The sequence below is a fragment of the Hemibagrus wyckioides genome, linkage group LG15 (assembly GCF_019097595.1).
Source record: "Hemibagrus wyckioides isolate EC202008001 linkage group LG15, SWU_Hwy_1.0, whole genome shotgun sequence".
Taxonomy (NCBI): domain Eukaryota; kingdom Metazoa; phylum Chordata; class Actinopteri; order Siluriformes; family Bagridae; genus Hemibagrus; species Hemibagrus wyckioides.
This window is the reverse complement of record NC_080724.1, coordinates 6,087,501-6,102,610: the sequence shown is the minus strand read 5'-3', so window position 1 is coordinate 6,102,610 and position 15,110 is coordinate 6,087,501. Positions and strand designations below refer to the sequence as shown.

At 37.3% G+C, this 15,110-nt stretch overlaps 1 protein-coding gene across 1 annotated transcript in view; it reads left to right on the top strand.

Moving 5' to 3' along the window:
* Window positions 1-10,290: 10,290 nt before the first annotated feature.
* Window positions 10,291-15,110, top strand: part of fam50a (family with sequence similarity 50 member A) — a 23,598-nt gene continuing 18,778 nt past the window's right edge. The window contains exons 1-2 of the mRNA XM_058409644.1: window positions 10,291-10,569; window positions 12,033-12,117. Coding sequence (XP_058265627.1) covers window positions 10,459-10,569; window positions 12,033-12,117 — 196 coding nt within the window. The 5' untranslated portion in view covers window positions 10,291-10,458. The remainder of the gene's footprint in view (window positions 10,570-12,032; window positions 12,118-15,110) is intronic.

Genomic DNA, 15,110 nt, shown 5'->3' with positions numbered 1-15,110 from the left:
AGGATAAAATGTAATTGAAAGAAACCCAAAGCAAATAATAATGGTAAGAACCTGCAGTAAAAGCCTGGTAAAGCATCACAAAAGAATGCAGCAGCTTCATCTTGGTGGATCACAGGTTTGATGAAGATCTCTGCAACCTTAAATTAAGTGTCTGCCTGTTCCTATATATTGTGTATGGATCTGATATTTGTTTATAAGGAAATGAAAGCTGATTTGTCTAGCTCAGGTTTATCTTATGGTATCAAATCCAAATGTCTGGTATATAGCAAAAACAAAATATTTGACCTTTCCATTCCAATACTTTCAGAGCAATCTGTATGTCTCAACACAACTGTTTTAGAGAGTATGGTGTATGGAAAGTTCCTGGGACTTCAGTGGCTTGGTTTTTGGCACACTGTGAAATGTGAGTCCTTGTACATACAGGTGTATGCCTTTTGAAATGAAGTCCAGTTCATTCCTTGAGATGCATCAAGATATGCAAAGGCAAACAGTCTGGACCACAGCTAATTTTGGAGTCCCTTGGCCAAGGGTCTGAATACTTGGCTAAATGAGATTTCAGTTTTTGATTTTTTAAAAATTGTGCAAGAAGTGAAGGGGTCAGAATTCTTTCTGAATTCTTCCTGAAAGATTAGATTCTTTCTGTGGATTAGAGATGAAAAGTAGTAAATCGTCTGCATACAGCGTTAATTTATGCATGGTATCACGACTTGTAATTCCAGTAATCTGCCGACACTTGTGTAGAGCAGCTGCTAAAGGCTCAATAGTTAGGGCAAATAATAACGGGCTTAATGGACAGCCCTGATGGGTTCCACAATGCAAGTTAAAAGGTTGGGAATACAGACTATTGGTCAGGATTACAGCAGAAGGAGCACTGTAAAGTAACTTAATCTAACAAAGAAACGCCGGACCAATTCCAAATTTTTCCAAAACTAAAAAAAGATACTTCCACTCCACCCTGTCAAATGCCTGATGTTGAGAATATACCACATTCATTAAATGGCAGATATTAAAAAAAGACTGATGATTCTTTATAAACCCTGTTTGATCAGGAGAAATGATGGCGCGGAGAACATCTTCAAGTCTTAAAGCAAGCACCTTCACTAAAATTTTAACATCACAGTTAAGCAAAGAAATTGTCCTGTATGAAGCACAATCCAACAGGATTATCTTTTTTAAGCAATAAAGAGATATCAGAAATCAGAAAAAGTTTTATTGCCAGGTACAGCAAAGGGTCAGCAAAGAGCACTTTACAGTACTAGGAATTTGTCTTGGTGTCAGGTGCAAACATATACACAGATATGAAATGTGTACCTAATTTTAGAATAAAGCTAGAATAAGTAAAATAAATACTGTATAAAGTGACTTTGCATGAGAAGTAGTGCAATTTAGAATGTGAAAAGTGACCGTCCAAACATATATACAGATAAGTATGCACACAATCTAGAATGAAATAAATATTGTGTACAGAAGTGTGAGTTTGAATGAACAGTAGTAGAATTTAGAATGTGAAAGTGTCTGTCTGTCTACGTTTTTTAGGGGTTGGCGGGGGGGGGTCACCTGGGGATAAGTGGGGCACTGTTCAGCAGGCTGACTGCAGTGGGGAAGAAACTGTTCTTGTGGCGTGAGGTCCTGGTCCTGGTTCTTCTTGCAAGAAGGGAGGGACTGAAAGAGTTTGTTTCTGGAATGAGAGGGGTCGGCTGCAATCTTGGCTTCAAGTCTCCGGGTCCTGGAGACAAACAGCTCCTGGAGAGATTAGAGACTGCAGCCAATCACCTTCTCAGCAGAGTGGATGACACTGCAGCTTGGCCTTGTCCCTGGATGTAGCTGCGGCAAACCAGACCGTGATGGAGGATGTAATACATGCTTGATTTAAAGCTGGGAGGAGAGTTCCTTTCTTAAAAGCCTCTAAATAACAGTCGTCAAAAAAGGAGCAAGCTGTGTAGAGAATTTTTTATAAAACTCTGATGAAAAACCATCGGGTCCTGAAGATTTTTCAGATTGTAGGGAAGCAATGGCAGCTTTCACTTCCTCCTGTGAAATTGGATCTTCTAAAAGATTACACAGATCAAGCCCATATTCAGAAAAGAAACTTTTTAGGTAAATAGAGGATTTGCCTGGAACACATTGCTTAGACGACAAGTGGTCCAACATTGGGATAAAATAGCAATTAAAGTCTCCCCTGAGTATAAGAAAGTGTGAATTTAGAACAGAAAGAGAGAGAGCATGTTTGAAGAAACTTGCATCACTGAAATTAGGGGCATAAAAATTAACTAAGGATATATTCTCATTGCATAAAGTGCCCGAAACAATTATATAATGGCCATTCTTATCTGACATAATATCATTTGGGGCAAAGGGTACATTCTTCTCAATCAAATAGCAATCAATAGCTACACCTCTTTGCCTGAAATGAGGAATGAAAGATCTGCCCATCCCACCCGCAGTTGAGGCGGGATTGGTCTACACTACATTCTTGCAAAAAGACAACCTCCGCTTTGAGCTGTCAAAGATGAGCAAGAACTCTGTTTATCATTCCAGTTCATAAATCTCAAATCTCTACCCACTGAGATAAACATCAGAGGATTGTGATTGGACTAGCCCTTCTTTTTTTTTTCATTTTATTAATCAACACTTTTTAATTCAATTAAATTCAATTTATTTCTGTATAATGGACATTGTCTCAAAGCAGCTTTACAGAAGTATAGAAACATAGAATAAAAAATTATAAAGTTTAAAATTAAGTTACTATTTATCTTTAACATTTATCTCTAATGAGCAAGCCTGAGGCAACAAGGCAAAGAAAAACTCCAAGAGATACACTGTATAAGGTAATACTTGTCCTTCAAATATATCAGTGTGCTTTACTTCTAACTCATTATCATGTTAATTTAACTAACATAATGTGAGTAATGCCCTCCCTACATGAAACATTTATAACACTAAGTTAGTTAAGTGAACTGGATGTGAAACTTTGTGTTCCCAGAGAGAAAAAGCAAGTTGAGGTCTCCACTCACTAGAACCTTCCGTGTGGACTTGGACTTTGCAGTCTAGGGGCAGTCTAAAGCTTTCCTTATAGGTAAGTTATTCAACCTAAATTGATATTTTATTTGATTAGGTTTAATTTAATAATGTAACTTTAAATTTAGTACAAATACAGGCCACAGCATTATAGCGTCATCTTAGGGGCAAAGTAAAAACTTGTGGTGGGCTAAAGCTACTGTTAGCAAATATGAACCTTAGCCAGGTAGGCATAAGAAAGTAAAATGACTTGGCATTCAAAAGAATCATCTGGCAGCACTTCCTGACCACGCAGAGCCTTCTTCAACTTCTGTCTAAATTCCTCACAACATTCCTCCTTTTTCAGCTTCCACCACTTGGTTTTCTTCTCCATCTCTATCTTTGACCTCTTCTTCTTACAGACCATCAAAGTCATCCTACACACCACCATCCTATGCTGTCTGGCTACACTCTCTCCCACTACCACTTTACAGTCACTAATCTCTTTCAGATTGCCTCTTCTACATAGGATGTAGTCTACCTGTGTGCTCCTACATCCACTCTTGTAAGTCACTCTATGCTCCTCCCTCTTCTAAAAATAAGTGTTAACTACAGCTATATCCATCCTCTTAGCAAAGTCCATTACCATCTGCCCTTCATGGTTCCTTTCCTTAACTCCAAACTTGCCCATCACCTCCTCATCACCTGTGTTCCCCTCACCAAAATGTCCATTAAAATCTGCTCCTATCACCACTCTCTCACCCGTGGGAATACTCTCTATCACCTCATCTAATTCACTCCAGAATCTCTCTTTCTCCTCTAACTCACAACCCACCTGTAGGGGCATAACCACTAACAACATTCAACATCACCCCTTCAATCTCTAACTTCAGACTCATCACCCTATCTGACACTCTCTTCACCTCCAGAACATTCCTCATTCCTCCTTCAGGACCACACCTACCCCATTTCTCTTACTATCCACACCATAATAAAACAGCTTGAATCTTACTCCTATACTACAAGCCTTACTACCCTTCCACCTGGTCTCCTGTACACATAGTGTATCCAACTTCCTTCTCTCCATCATATCAGCCAGCTCTCTACCTTTCCCTGTCATAGTACCAACATTTAGTGTTCCTACTCTCAGTCCTACACACTTACCTTTCCTCTTCTCTCTCTGTCTATGCACTCTACTCCCTCCTCTACTTCTTCGACCAACAGTCTTCGACTAACATCGTTGTTAACCCGGGCCTCGACCGATCCTGTATGAAATTCAGAGTACTTGACGATTCGCATGATTAAGTTTGGCAATGTTTTCCCTTCCTGACGCACCCCTCTCTATTTATCTGGGCTTGGGACCGTCACAGAAGTCACTGGACTGTGACCCCCATGGCTAGATTCGATTCTAGGTTAGGTTCTTTTATTGATTAAACATTGTAAACTTTGACTGGAGAGAGTAGAACAGAAAGCTTCTTGCATTGTCAGCATCTTCTCTTTCATACAAAGTTTAAGTGTGTTCTAATTTCTTTGTATACCATTCTGTAATGTTTAAACTGTTTATTCTGCTGGTATTTCTTGGGAGGGTAAGTGGGTGGTGTATAAGTGGGTGAGCAGTATCCTGGTGGTGGTTAAATGTTTCATTTTAATGTGTTTAATTTTTGTTTTGTAATGCATATTGTGTAGAAATGGCTCTAAAAAGCTGCAATTCCCACAGTAAAAGCTGTTTATGGAATAAATAAAAATTGGTTAGTGTTTAAAAAAATCTAACCAGTGGTTAACAATGTTGCTAAGCTAATGTTGTTGCTGAACAAACGTATTTGCAAATAACAAATAAAAATATTCATGTTTTTTTATTTTTATTAAAGTAAATCTTTTTGCAGTTTAACCTACATATACAAAAATGACTTTACTATAGTTAGTTTTATAGTAGAGCTTTAGACCACCATAGCCCACATGTGCTTGAGATTTGCAAATAGAAATGTGGACGTGTTGGCAGAACACTCACAGAGATCCTTTGTCAGGTTGAAACAATACATACTTATTTTCTCATTCTTGTCATGCAAGTACAGGAAATATTGCAAGTTCTTGTTTCTTTTCTATTTTAGGTACACCAAGCTAAAGCAGTCTAATCTAAAAATCCTGCAAAAATCTTATTCTTTTTACCCAAGATGTTTCACAGGAAGTGATTCAACTGTATGCTCATTTTGGAGGCTGTAGTTTCAGCCGCTGTTGTACTGTTACACTGACAGGTGTACTACATACTATTTGGTCTACCCAATTTATATCAGCAACAAATAAAATACAGTTTGACAGCAGCACAAACTACAACCTCCAAAATGATGAGTTAAAATAGTCTGAAGAAAAACTGAACATTATGACCTTTATGATTTTAGCTGGGTGTAATTAATAAACTGACAACTGTGTATATAATTTACAAACATGGGAGCAGTATCAGTCTGAACACATAACTCTCTCCCAACATGTTAAACAAGTTAAATCTCTTTTACTAATTCAACCTAAAACAATACACTAATGACTACTTCTGCTTACTGTTAGACCTATGATGATGTAACAGTTCGGATGGCTGTCCTACACTGTCTTCCAGTTCTTCTTGGGGATGACAGCAGTGTAAAAGTGTGTTTTGTAACTATTGTAGTTATGTAGCAGGGATTTATTAAGTGAAGCCAAAGGCCTATGTGTGGTCAGTTTTCACCTTATTGTCTCAACCCTCCTTTATGTTTATAGGACTCACATGTCATCACAGATCACACACAAGTTCCTGACTCCCAGCAGCCAGGTTCTAATGTATTTCACCTTCAACTTTCAACCATCAAGTACTGGTATACTACTGGAAGCTAACATTGTTATGGATGATATTGAAAACCAGGCTCTAACAATTTGCCTCACATTTGGACTGATATATGCTCTTCATCTTGATTATCCAACAAAAATGATGAACACATTTGACTTCATTCAGTGAGTGATGCTAAACTTGGGAGTAGGAAATCTGAGGCCAAAACTTCAGAGCCTGGAAAACACTCTTTTGCAGTAGTCCTCAATTCTTCATCTGTCAGACTCAAACATTTGGAACTAGCATCCACAGCATAAATCTTACATGTACATTCAGTTATAGATGGTTGATTTTGGTTGTGTCTGTTTTCACATTGTGCAGTGTTCTAATTTGTATCATACAGGTTTAAGGTTTATGTCTGTCATGAATAGCCTAAATAAGATGGGATGCTTGATTGAATGTTTGGTATTTGGCTAGGGATACATCACAAGCAAAATGGTTCAGACGGTCTATGAACAAATTAAAGAAAATTTTTTTTCTCCATGTTCTGCACTTAGTAAATAAAGTTACGTTTTACAGCTTTATTACAGGAAACAGAATAACAGATCTCCTTGCTAACAATATTACATTCATATGGTGTACTACCATTAGTATGAATAGTATACTATTCTATGAAAGGTATACCATGGGAGTAAGCTCACACCTGGTGGCATGGATCACAGACTACCTGACAGGCAGACCTCAGTATGTGTGACTGGGGGACTGCAGATCTGACACTTCTAGTCAGCAGTACGGGAGCACCCCAAGGGACTGTGCTCTCTCCAGTCCTGTTCACCATGTACACACCGGACTTTCAGAATAACTCAGAATTCTGCCACTTGCAAAAGTTCGCGGACGACACTGCTATCGTGGGCTGTATCAGGAAGGGACAGGAGGAGTACAGAAAACAGATACATGACTTCGTTGTAAGGTGCAACTGTAACTATCTGTACCTCAATACCACAAAGACCAGGAAGATGGTGGTGGACTTCAGGAGGCCCAGGCTTCAACTGGAACCTGTGACCATCAATGGTGACTGTGTGGAGTTTGTCAAGACCTGCAAATATCTTGGAGTACAGCTGGATAATAAAATGGGCTGGATTGCCAACACAGACACTCTGTGCTTGTCAGTGCTGACACTATGCTCTGTCCTGATCTGTACAACAAACTATACACTATGCACCATACCCTCCGGTTTACACAGAACTCTTCAGTACACTGAGATTTGCATAGGACTCAAACACAGTTTTTGCACATTACCTCATTATGTCTGTAACTTTATTACACATTACATTTAGTAACACATTACTTATCTCATATACTTTTAAAATTCTGTATTTAGTATTTTTTGTTATGTTTATTTTATTATAGGTTATTTGTTATAAATTTTTTTGTTATATTTTGTTATATTTTTGTTATATTTTGTACCCTTAAATTCGAGTATTTAGTATTTTTTATATTATTTTTTTATTACCTTATTACCTGTGGATACTGCTGGAAGCTGTAAAATTTCCCATTGGGATGAATAAAGTATCTATCTATCTACTTAAAGAATCATTGTGTTATGTAGTTTTAAGAAATATTTGTCTTTGTTTTGAAATGTAAAATGCCCTCTATTTACAAATCACATATTCACTTTTACAGTTATATTACAATAAACTGAATAACGTGGATTCTACGTGGATTTGTTTTTTGTTTTTTTTTTCACACAGACTAACCTGAGTTGGCCAAATTACAAGGGCCTTGCGTTTAAATAAATAAAGAATCCTGGTCACTAATCATTCTTTGTGCTGCTCAATTAGTTTTTCTAAGGCAATTGGTTTCCTAAATTCTGCTGAGTAAACTAAACTTTGAGACTAATGCTGGGTTCACGCTGCACGAATTTCAAAGTCATTGGATCATTGTTGCCTTCACACTTTCCATCTGGACCTGTCGGCGATTCAAAATCATGCAGTGTGAAAGGAGCTCTGACTGAAACATGACCTACAGCCAATGAGAGAACCCAGCATTAGGAGAACATGTTGAGTGTACCTGGCATTAACAAGTTATTTTAATAAAAAAAAAATCGATTAAGTTCAAAAAAGATTTTACATAACAACAAACAAAGATTAAACATAACAAGTACTGTAGACACTCACTAAGTGAACAGAACTTTAAACTGTTTGTTATATATGCTTTTTTTTTTTCAAGGCAATTGGTTTCCTAGGTTTTCCTGAGTAAGAACAACTTATCCAAATGTACAGTGTACACTACTCACAAAAATTAAGGATATTTGGCTTTTGGGTGAAATTTATGGAAAATGTAAAAAGTTCATGGTACAGTGATATTATATCATGAAAGTAGGGCATTAAAGTAGAAGCTGCAATGGTGATTTCCTCATCTCAAACAATTTATTGAAACAAAAGCCAACAACAGTGATGGGTATACCACAACAAAAAATGTCAGTGTCTCAATAATTAATAATCAATAATTTGACCATCAATTACAGCTTGACAACAACATCTCATGCTGTTCACGAGTCGACTTATTGTCTGCTGAGGCATGGCATTCCACTCTTCTTGAAGGGCGGCCCTCAGGTCATTGAGGTTCTGGGGTGCAGGGTTACGAGCCTCTACACAGCGACTCAGCTGATCCCATAGGTTTTCTATGGGATTCAGGTCTGGAGAAAGTGCAGGCCACTCCATTTGAGGTACCCCAGCCTCCAGCAGCCGTTCCCTAATAATGCGACCTTGATGAGCTGGAGCATTGTCGTCCATGAAGATGAAATTAGGCCTGTGTTGTTCATGCAGGGGCACAATGGATTAATGATGTTATTCAGGTAGTATTGACTTGTCACTGTACCATTCACAAGATGTAGGGCAGTTCTGTATTGAGTAGACACACCTGCCCAGACTGTAACACCACCACAACAGTGGCTGATGCATAGCGCTCTCCTTGATGTCTCCAACATCGTTGGCGGCCATCATTTCTGCTCAACGTGAATCAACTCATCAGAGAACAGCACTGAGGCCCACTGGTCCCTCGTCCAGCGTAAATGCTCCCTGGCCCATGCAAGAAGATGATGCCTGTGCCTGGTGGTGTGGTCAGGTACCCTTGCAGGTCATCTAGCACGCAGACCATGCTGATGTAAACGGTTTCTAATGGTCTGACATGACACTTGGGTGCCTCTCACCTCCCTTAAATGTGCCTGGAGTTGAGTGGCATTCATCATCCGGTTCCGCAGGGCACTGTTCACAATGAAGCGGTCATCAACGTGGGATGTGGCCAAAGGATGTCCACTTCTATGCTTTTCTGTGACTCTTCCAGTCTCTCTGTATCTCTGTTGCAACCTGCTGATGACACTCTGTGACACTCTTCCCTCTGAGAACATCCTGTTTGAAGCCTCGCAGTGGCGAGGTACTGTTGATCAATTGTTAGGTGTGGTCTTGGTCTCATGATGTCAAAATGTGAACAGTATGATGAAGAGTACTGTTTAAATACCAATTCTAACTGAACCAGAAAATTTATTGGTCGATTCATGGATCAAACACCAGTTGTGAATTTTGCTGTTAAGCACCTTGTTAATGCAAAAAGTACTGAAACACTGAACAGTTGGACATGTGCATTCAAAAGTGTAAAGAAGGTCAAATTACGTTCACCTGTAAAGGTTATAGTGCATTTTAGGTGCATCCTGAAATTTCACCCGAAAGCCGAATATCCTTAACTTTTTGAGAGTAGTGTATGATGATGAAACTTTGAGAGGAACCAGGCTCAGAAGGGAACCCATTCTTATTTAGGGGACACTGTACTGTAAATAATGTAAATGTGAATAATGTTCTTTCTACAGCAGTTCATAGTCAAGTGCAACCAAGAGCTCCTGGGCAACTAACAGGTCACCGTAATTTTTGAGTTCATTATAAACTAATTCCTTCCTGCTGAAGTCATCAAATGTTCACTGATGTTCACCTGAGCACAAAGCTGACTGACACAAAGGCAGTTCAAGATGGGGGGCACAACATTTTAACACAACATAGGAATGAATATTAGAGAAGTCAAGAAAAAAGGAACCAGGGGTACAGGCATAGTCAAACACAACACAGCATTTGAGTTATAAAAGAAACTCTAGTAAATAAAAATCAATCAATCAAATATACAAACAAATAAATCACCAATAAACATCAACAAATAAACATAAAATTACATGCAACATTACATATGTTTTGTTACAGGATGTGCACAAAGAGTTCATATAAATCCTATCTTTTTAAAGGTGAGAAAAAATGGGGCAATACTTTACACTGGATAAAATATTTTGACAGCCGAAAGAATGAATAGTGAGACCGCAGAGATGCGATCGAGATCCACTAAAGCGCACAAATACTGTATCTTGGTTTCTGCGTGGACTCCTTACCAGCAGGTGGCACCCGCCATTAAACCCAAGAAGAAGAAATAGAAGAAGAAGAAGAAGAAGAAGAAGCGGAGGAGGAGGAGGAGGAGGAGGAGGAAGAAGAAGAAGAAGAAGAAGAAGAAGAAGAAGCTGTTTCGGCTTCCCCGAGGTCGCTGGTCGAAAGTGTGCACTTCATATTTTTAAGGGAATCTGTCAGTTCTCAGTTTACAATAAAGTACATTTCAGTCACTGTAAAGTCACCATGGCGCAGTATAAAGGAGCGGCCAGCGAGGCGGGCAGAGCCATGCAGTTGATGAAAAAACGCGAAAGAGAGAGAGAGCAACTGGAGCAGTTGAAACAAAAAATAGCAGAGGCAAGTTAAACACTTTAAATAGATTATTCACATTTGTTCAGTTTTGAAATGCAGCTGTTCAGTGGGATAGAAAGAAACTGCAAAATTTTATAGAGCCATAAATTATTTAGATACAGTAAATTTACCCAGTAAGCTGGCATTTCTGTGTATTTTAATATATATATATATATATATTTGTAGTTGTATTTTCACGAATTTTAGCTCATTTATAATTATTATTATTGTTCTTGCTTTTAGGATGGTGGCTCAGTAAAGGAAATTGAAAATGACAATGTTTGGCTTAACAAAATGAAAGACATTACTATTAAACAAATGTTTCTTATGAAATGGCAACTTTTATACAGTTTATACACTTTTTACAGCTACCAGAATGTTATTCTTTTTATTGTTTTAAACCAGTGATACCCAACCTTCGTGTGCAAAAACAATCCCCATGTTTGTAATCTTTAAAATTCAAAACACTGTCTCTGAAAGTAAAAGCAGGTAATGTTGTTACTCATCAGCTGTCAACTACAAACATTCATTGCCCACTTTATTAGGAACTTGTGTGACAGCAGTGCAGTGCAAAAATCATATTATTAATTGTTTAAATAGGCGTACCTTACAACAAGAAAGAACTGTCAGTCCTGTTCTAATATTTTTGAATACTGGGAAATATGGGCTGGTTTGATCTAAAGGTGCTATGGTATTCTGAGTTGTTCAAGATATCTAGATGTAAATATGAAGACATTCTAATATCAACTTGTATTCATCTTTTAATGTAAGCTCAAATGTCTAGTGTATAGCAAAATCAAATGAATTGACCTTGTCCTTCCAAAATTTTGTAGGGGACAGTACATACATTGCATTTAATATCACTAATAGGGCTGGGGCAGCACACTGTCTCATGCACATTCTTCCTCTTGGTACATGGTTGAGGACAATATAAGTGGTAGTGCTTGGAAGATTCTTCCCTATGGAGCATAACAACTACACTTAGGGTGCACATTACATTTCCAACGTCAGTGAATATAATATTGCACTGTTAAAAATGAAAGCAAATTGGTGCAATTTATGCACATATGCAGATAAGCAGTGTGGTAGGTTTGATATGATTGTGTTTCTTTTTAATCTATTTTGAATCCTATACAAACTGTAATTCTGTTATCTGACTTCAGAGCAGAGCAACAAAATATTTTCACTTCTTAGCTTGTCTTATCTATCATTCTCTTATAATTTTTGACCTTGTTAAAGGGTGATTAAGAAAAAAACATTGAAATTTAGCTATTGCAGCTACCATCTGACTTGTAACCAGCAGTATTTTTCCACTGTAATGACATTATGTGTATATGACATGTTATATATCACACTCAAGCCCTGAGGTGAATATTTATTTTGTTAACAGATAAAATCTAAGAAACAAACCACAGACTTTAAGTATTGGTTTATGTATTTATTTATGTATTTATTTATTTGCTTTTCAGGACAACATTGTGAAATCCAACATTGATAAAAAGTTCTCTGCTCACTATGATGCTGTTGAACAAGAGCTTAAGTCAAGTACTGTGGGTAAGCAAGTTTCAGAGTTTCAAGTTTTTTATTTTATGTAATATATTGTTGTTCCATATATATATATATATATATATATATATATATATATATATATATATATATATATATATATATATATATTTTATATTTTATATATATATTTTATATTTTATATATATATTTTATATTTTATATATATATTTTATATATATATATATATATATATATATATATATATATATATATATATATATATATATATATATATATATATATATATTAGTGTTGCGCGATATACCGGTACTTGAAAAGTATTGCAATACCCTGCTTTTAAAAATGATACGATTCCTCTTCGCTGTAGTTCAGAGTGTTCGACAATAGGGGGCAGTGTGTGGGCACCACGTTGCTTCTACAGCACTTTTAGTGCGTGCAGTGTGCCGAATTGTGTTTTACCTCTCAGATGCACTCCAGCTTTCATGGTGACGAACCTAGTCATGGCTGCAAATACAGGTGCTCACGGCTTGTAGACAAAGTGACACATGGCATTATTTCGCTTACATTGCTGACAGTTGCCCATGGAAATCACAAAACCCACCTGTGAGAAATGTTACAAAATAACACAAGCGAAGGGAGCCAACACATCCAACTTGGCAAAGCATCTTGATTAGCAAATATGACACCAGTTAGGGCTGCACGATTATGACAAAAATCGTAATTGTCGATTATTCCCTTGAAATTGTAATTGCAATTATTAATTACGATTATCACAATTTACATTAAATGGTGTTTTGAATAGCTTTATATCAGTGTTTAAAGAAACTGCATGCCATATTTTATAACACACAATTTTTTTATTTTGGTGACTTTTATATCCTATTTCTTTGAGAGTGGAATCATCAGAGAGTATCTCAGAGACTTGACTTGAGCAAAACGGTCAGTTACCATACTAGTATTTATAGTGCTGAGTATTCCTTTTTCAGTAGACAGAACAGGCAAATGATGGATGATGTTTTTTTTGTTTTTTTTAAAATTATTTTTATTTTTTTTGCTGTTGCTCTCAAGGGCTGTAAAGTATTTTAATCACGTGGTGTGAAAGCGGCGCGGTGCAGACGGATAGGTGTAAAACATTAAAGTATCGCGAGGGCGGTTCTAGAGCATATTCGAGCGCACACTCTCACTTGCGCGTGTGTGCACAGAAAGATGTCAGTCAAAAGTCATGTCTTTTTGGTTCTAATTCTTGATTCTTCTCAGCAACACTTTGCAAACTATCTGATGTTTCTTTAAATTAACATGACGAGATAGACATGCGTAAGTGGATAATCGGGGCGCTGATAAGGGCACGCCTACAGACTATTAGGCCAGTTAAAAGTCTTTATTCGCCCCTCACAACATAACATGCAATAAACAGCAACATTGTTGTAATCGCAGCTTTGAATGATTACATAATCGTGGCATCTATAATCTTAATCATGATTGGAAAATCGATTAATTGTGCAGCCCTAATACCAGTATTCTGTATTTGCCACCAAATATAATTTAAATAAGTGTGATAAACTGCAAAGAGGTGTATTGAGTCTAAGTGATATGTGGTTTCAAATATACTTAATTTTACTTTAATTTACTTTTATTAAAAAGATCTTTGACTTTTAGACTTTGATCTAATTATTTACAATAATCCAGTTCATACTTTTCTTATAAATCTGAATGTGCTAACTATATAATTGTCCCATAATTGTCCCATTATGAATGAAAAACAAACAATACAAAACTAAACAGTAAATAAACTACAGTTTTATTACAGATGAATAATAAACATAAATTATATTAACTGTAAATCTGGAACTTCATGGTAATGATCACAAATACATAATTATTAGCCCACAAAGACACTGAAGATCTTGACTCACTACATCTTACTAGTAAAGGTCTGTGCTCAAGGTCTGTTTTTCAGGTGGATTACATTTTAAGAGTCAAACTAAGAAAGTAAAATATAAAAATGTTATATAGAATATTTTTATCCATTTCCCCAAGGCAAACAAACAGATGCCAGCAGAATCAGCAACCAGGCAGACGAGGCACCCTTTCCTTCCCACTGTGTTAGAAGTACACTTCAAATATGATAAAGACTCATAAGATGCAAAAAGATTGAACAGAGCAGTAGCTGAGTTCATCTGTCTTGATCAGGTGCCATACAGTTGAAAAGTGGATTCCAAAACCTTGTGCATCAGCTGGACAGAAAATATGACATGCCTGGAAGAAATCATTTCATGTATAGTGAAATCCCAATACTGTACACTGAAACTAGAGATGTTATTCAGACACAACTCGCACATCAGCCTTTCTTTGTTTGCACCACTGACATCTGGACAAGCAGGGCAGTTGATGCATAATTGGCTGTCACAATCCATTATGTAACTGAATCCAGTCATGGTGTTTAGGATGTTCAGCTTTAAATTCAGATCGTACAACAGGCAATCTCCATGAAGTACTGGAGGAAACAGTGTCTGAGAAATGGGGACTGAACCTGTCAAAAATGGCTACCATAACCACTGACAGTGCCTCCAACAACAAAAAGGCATTTGAGAATTATACTTGTATACCATGTTTTGGTCACAATCTTCATCTGGCTGTAGGCAAGGCATTAGGCATGACCAGTGTCTCTCGTGTCTTGTACAGGCTCCAAACAACTGTGTCTGCCTTTTCCAGGTCAAAAATTTATCAGGAATTTGAAAGAGAAACAAAAGACTTTAAACCTACTTGTGCAAAAGATTGTTCATAATGAGCCTCCATGTGGGAACTCCACCTTGGAGATGGTGGACAGGTTTTGTATTCAGAAACCAGCCTTCTGTGCCATTTTGGCCGAAAATCGTAAGAAGTGGCATTTGATGCCTAGAGACTCTGATGTGGCAACATTAGAAATCATCAGATGCGTCCTATGCCCACTAAGCAGCTTTACAGATGCATTAAGTGGAGAGAAGGACCCCACATTGTCTTCTGTGTTGCCCCTCAAA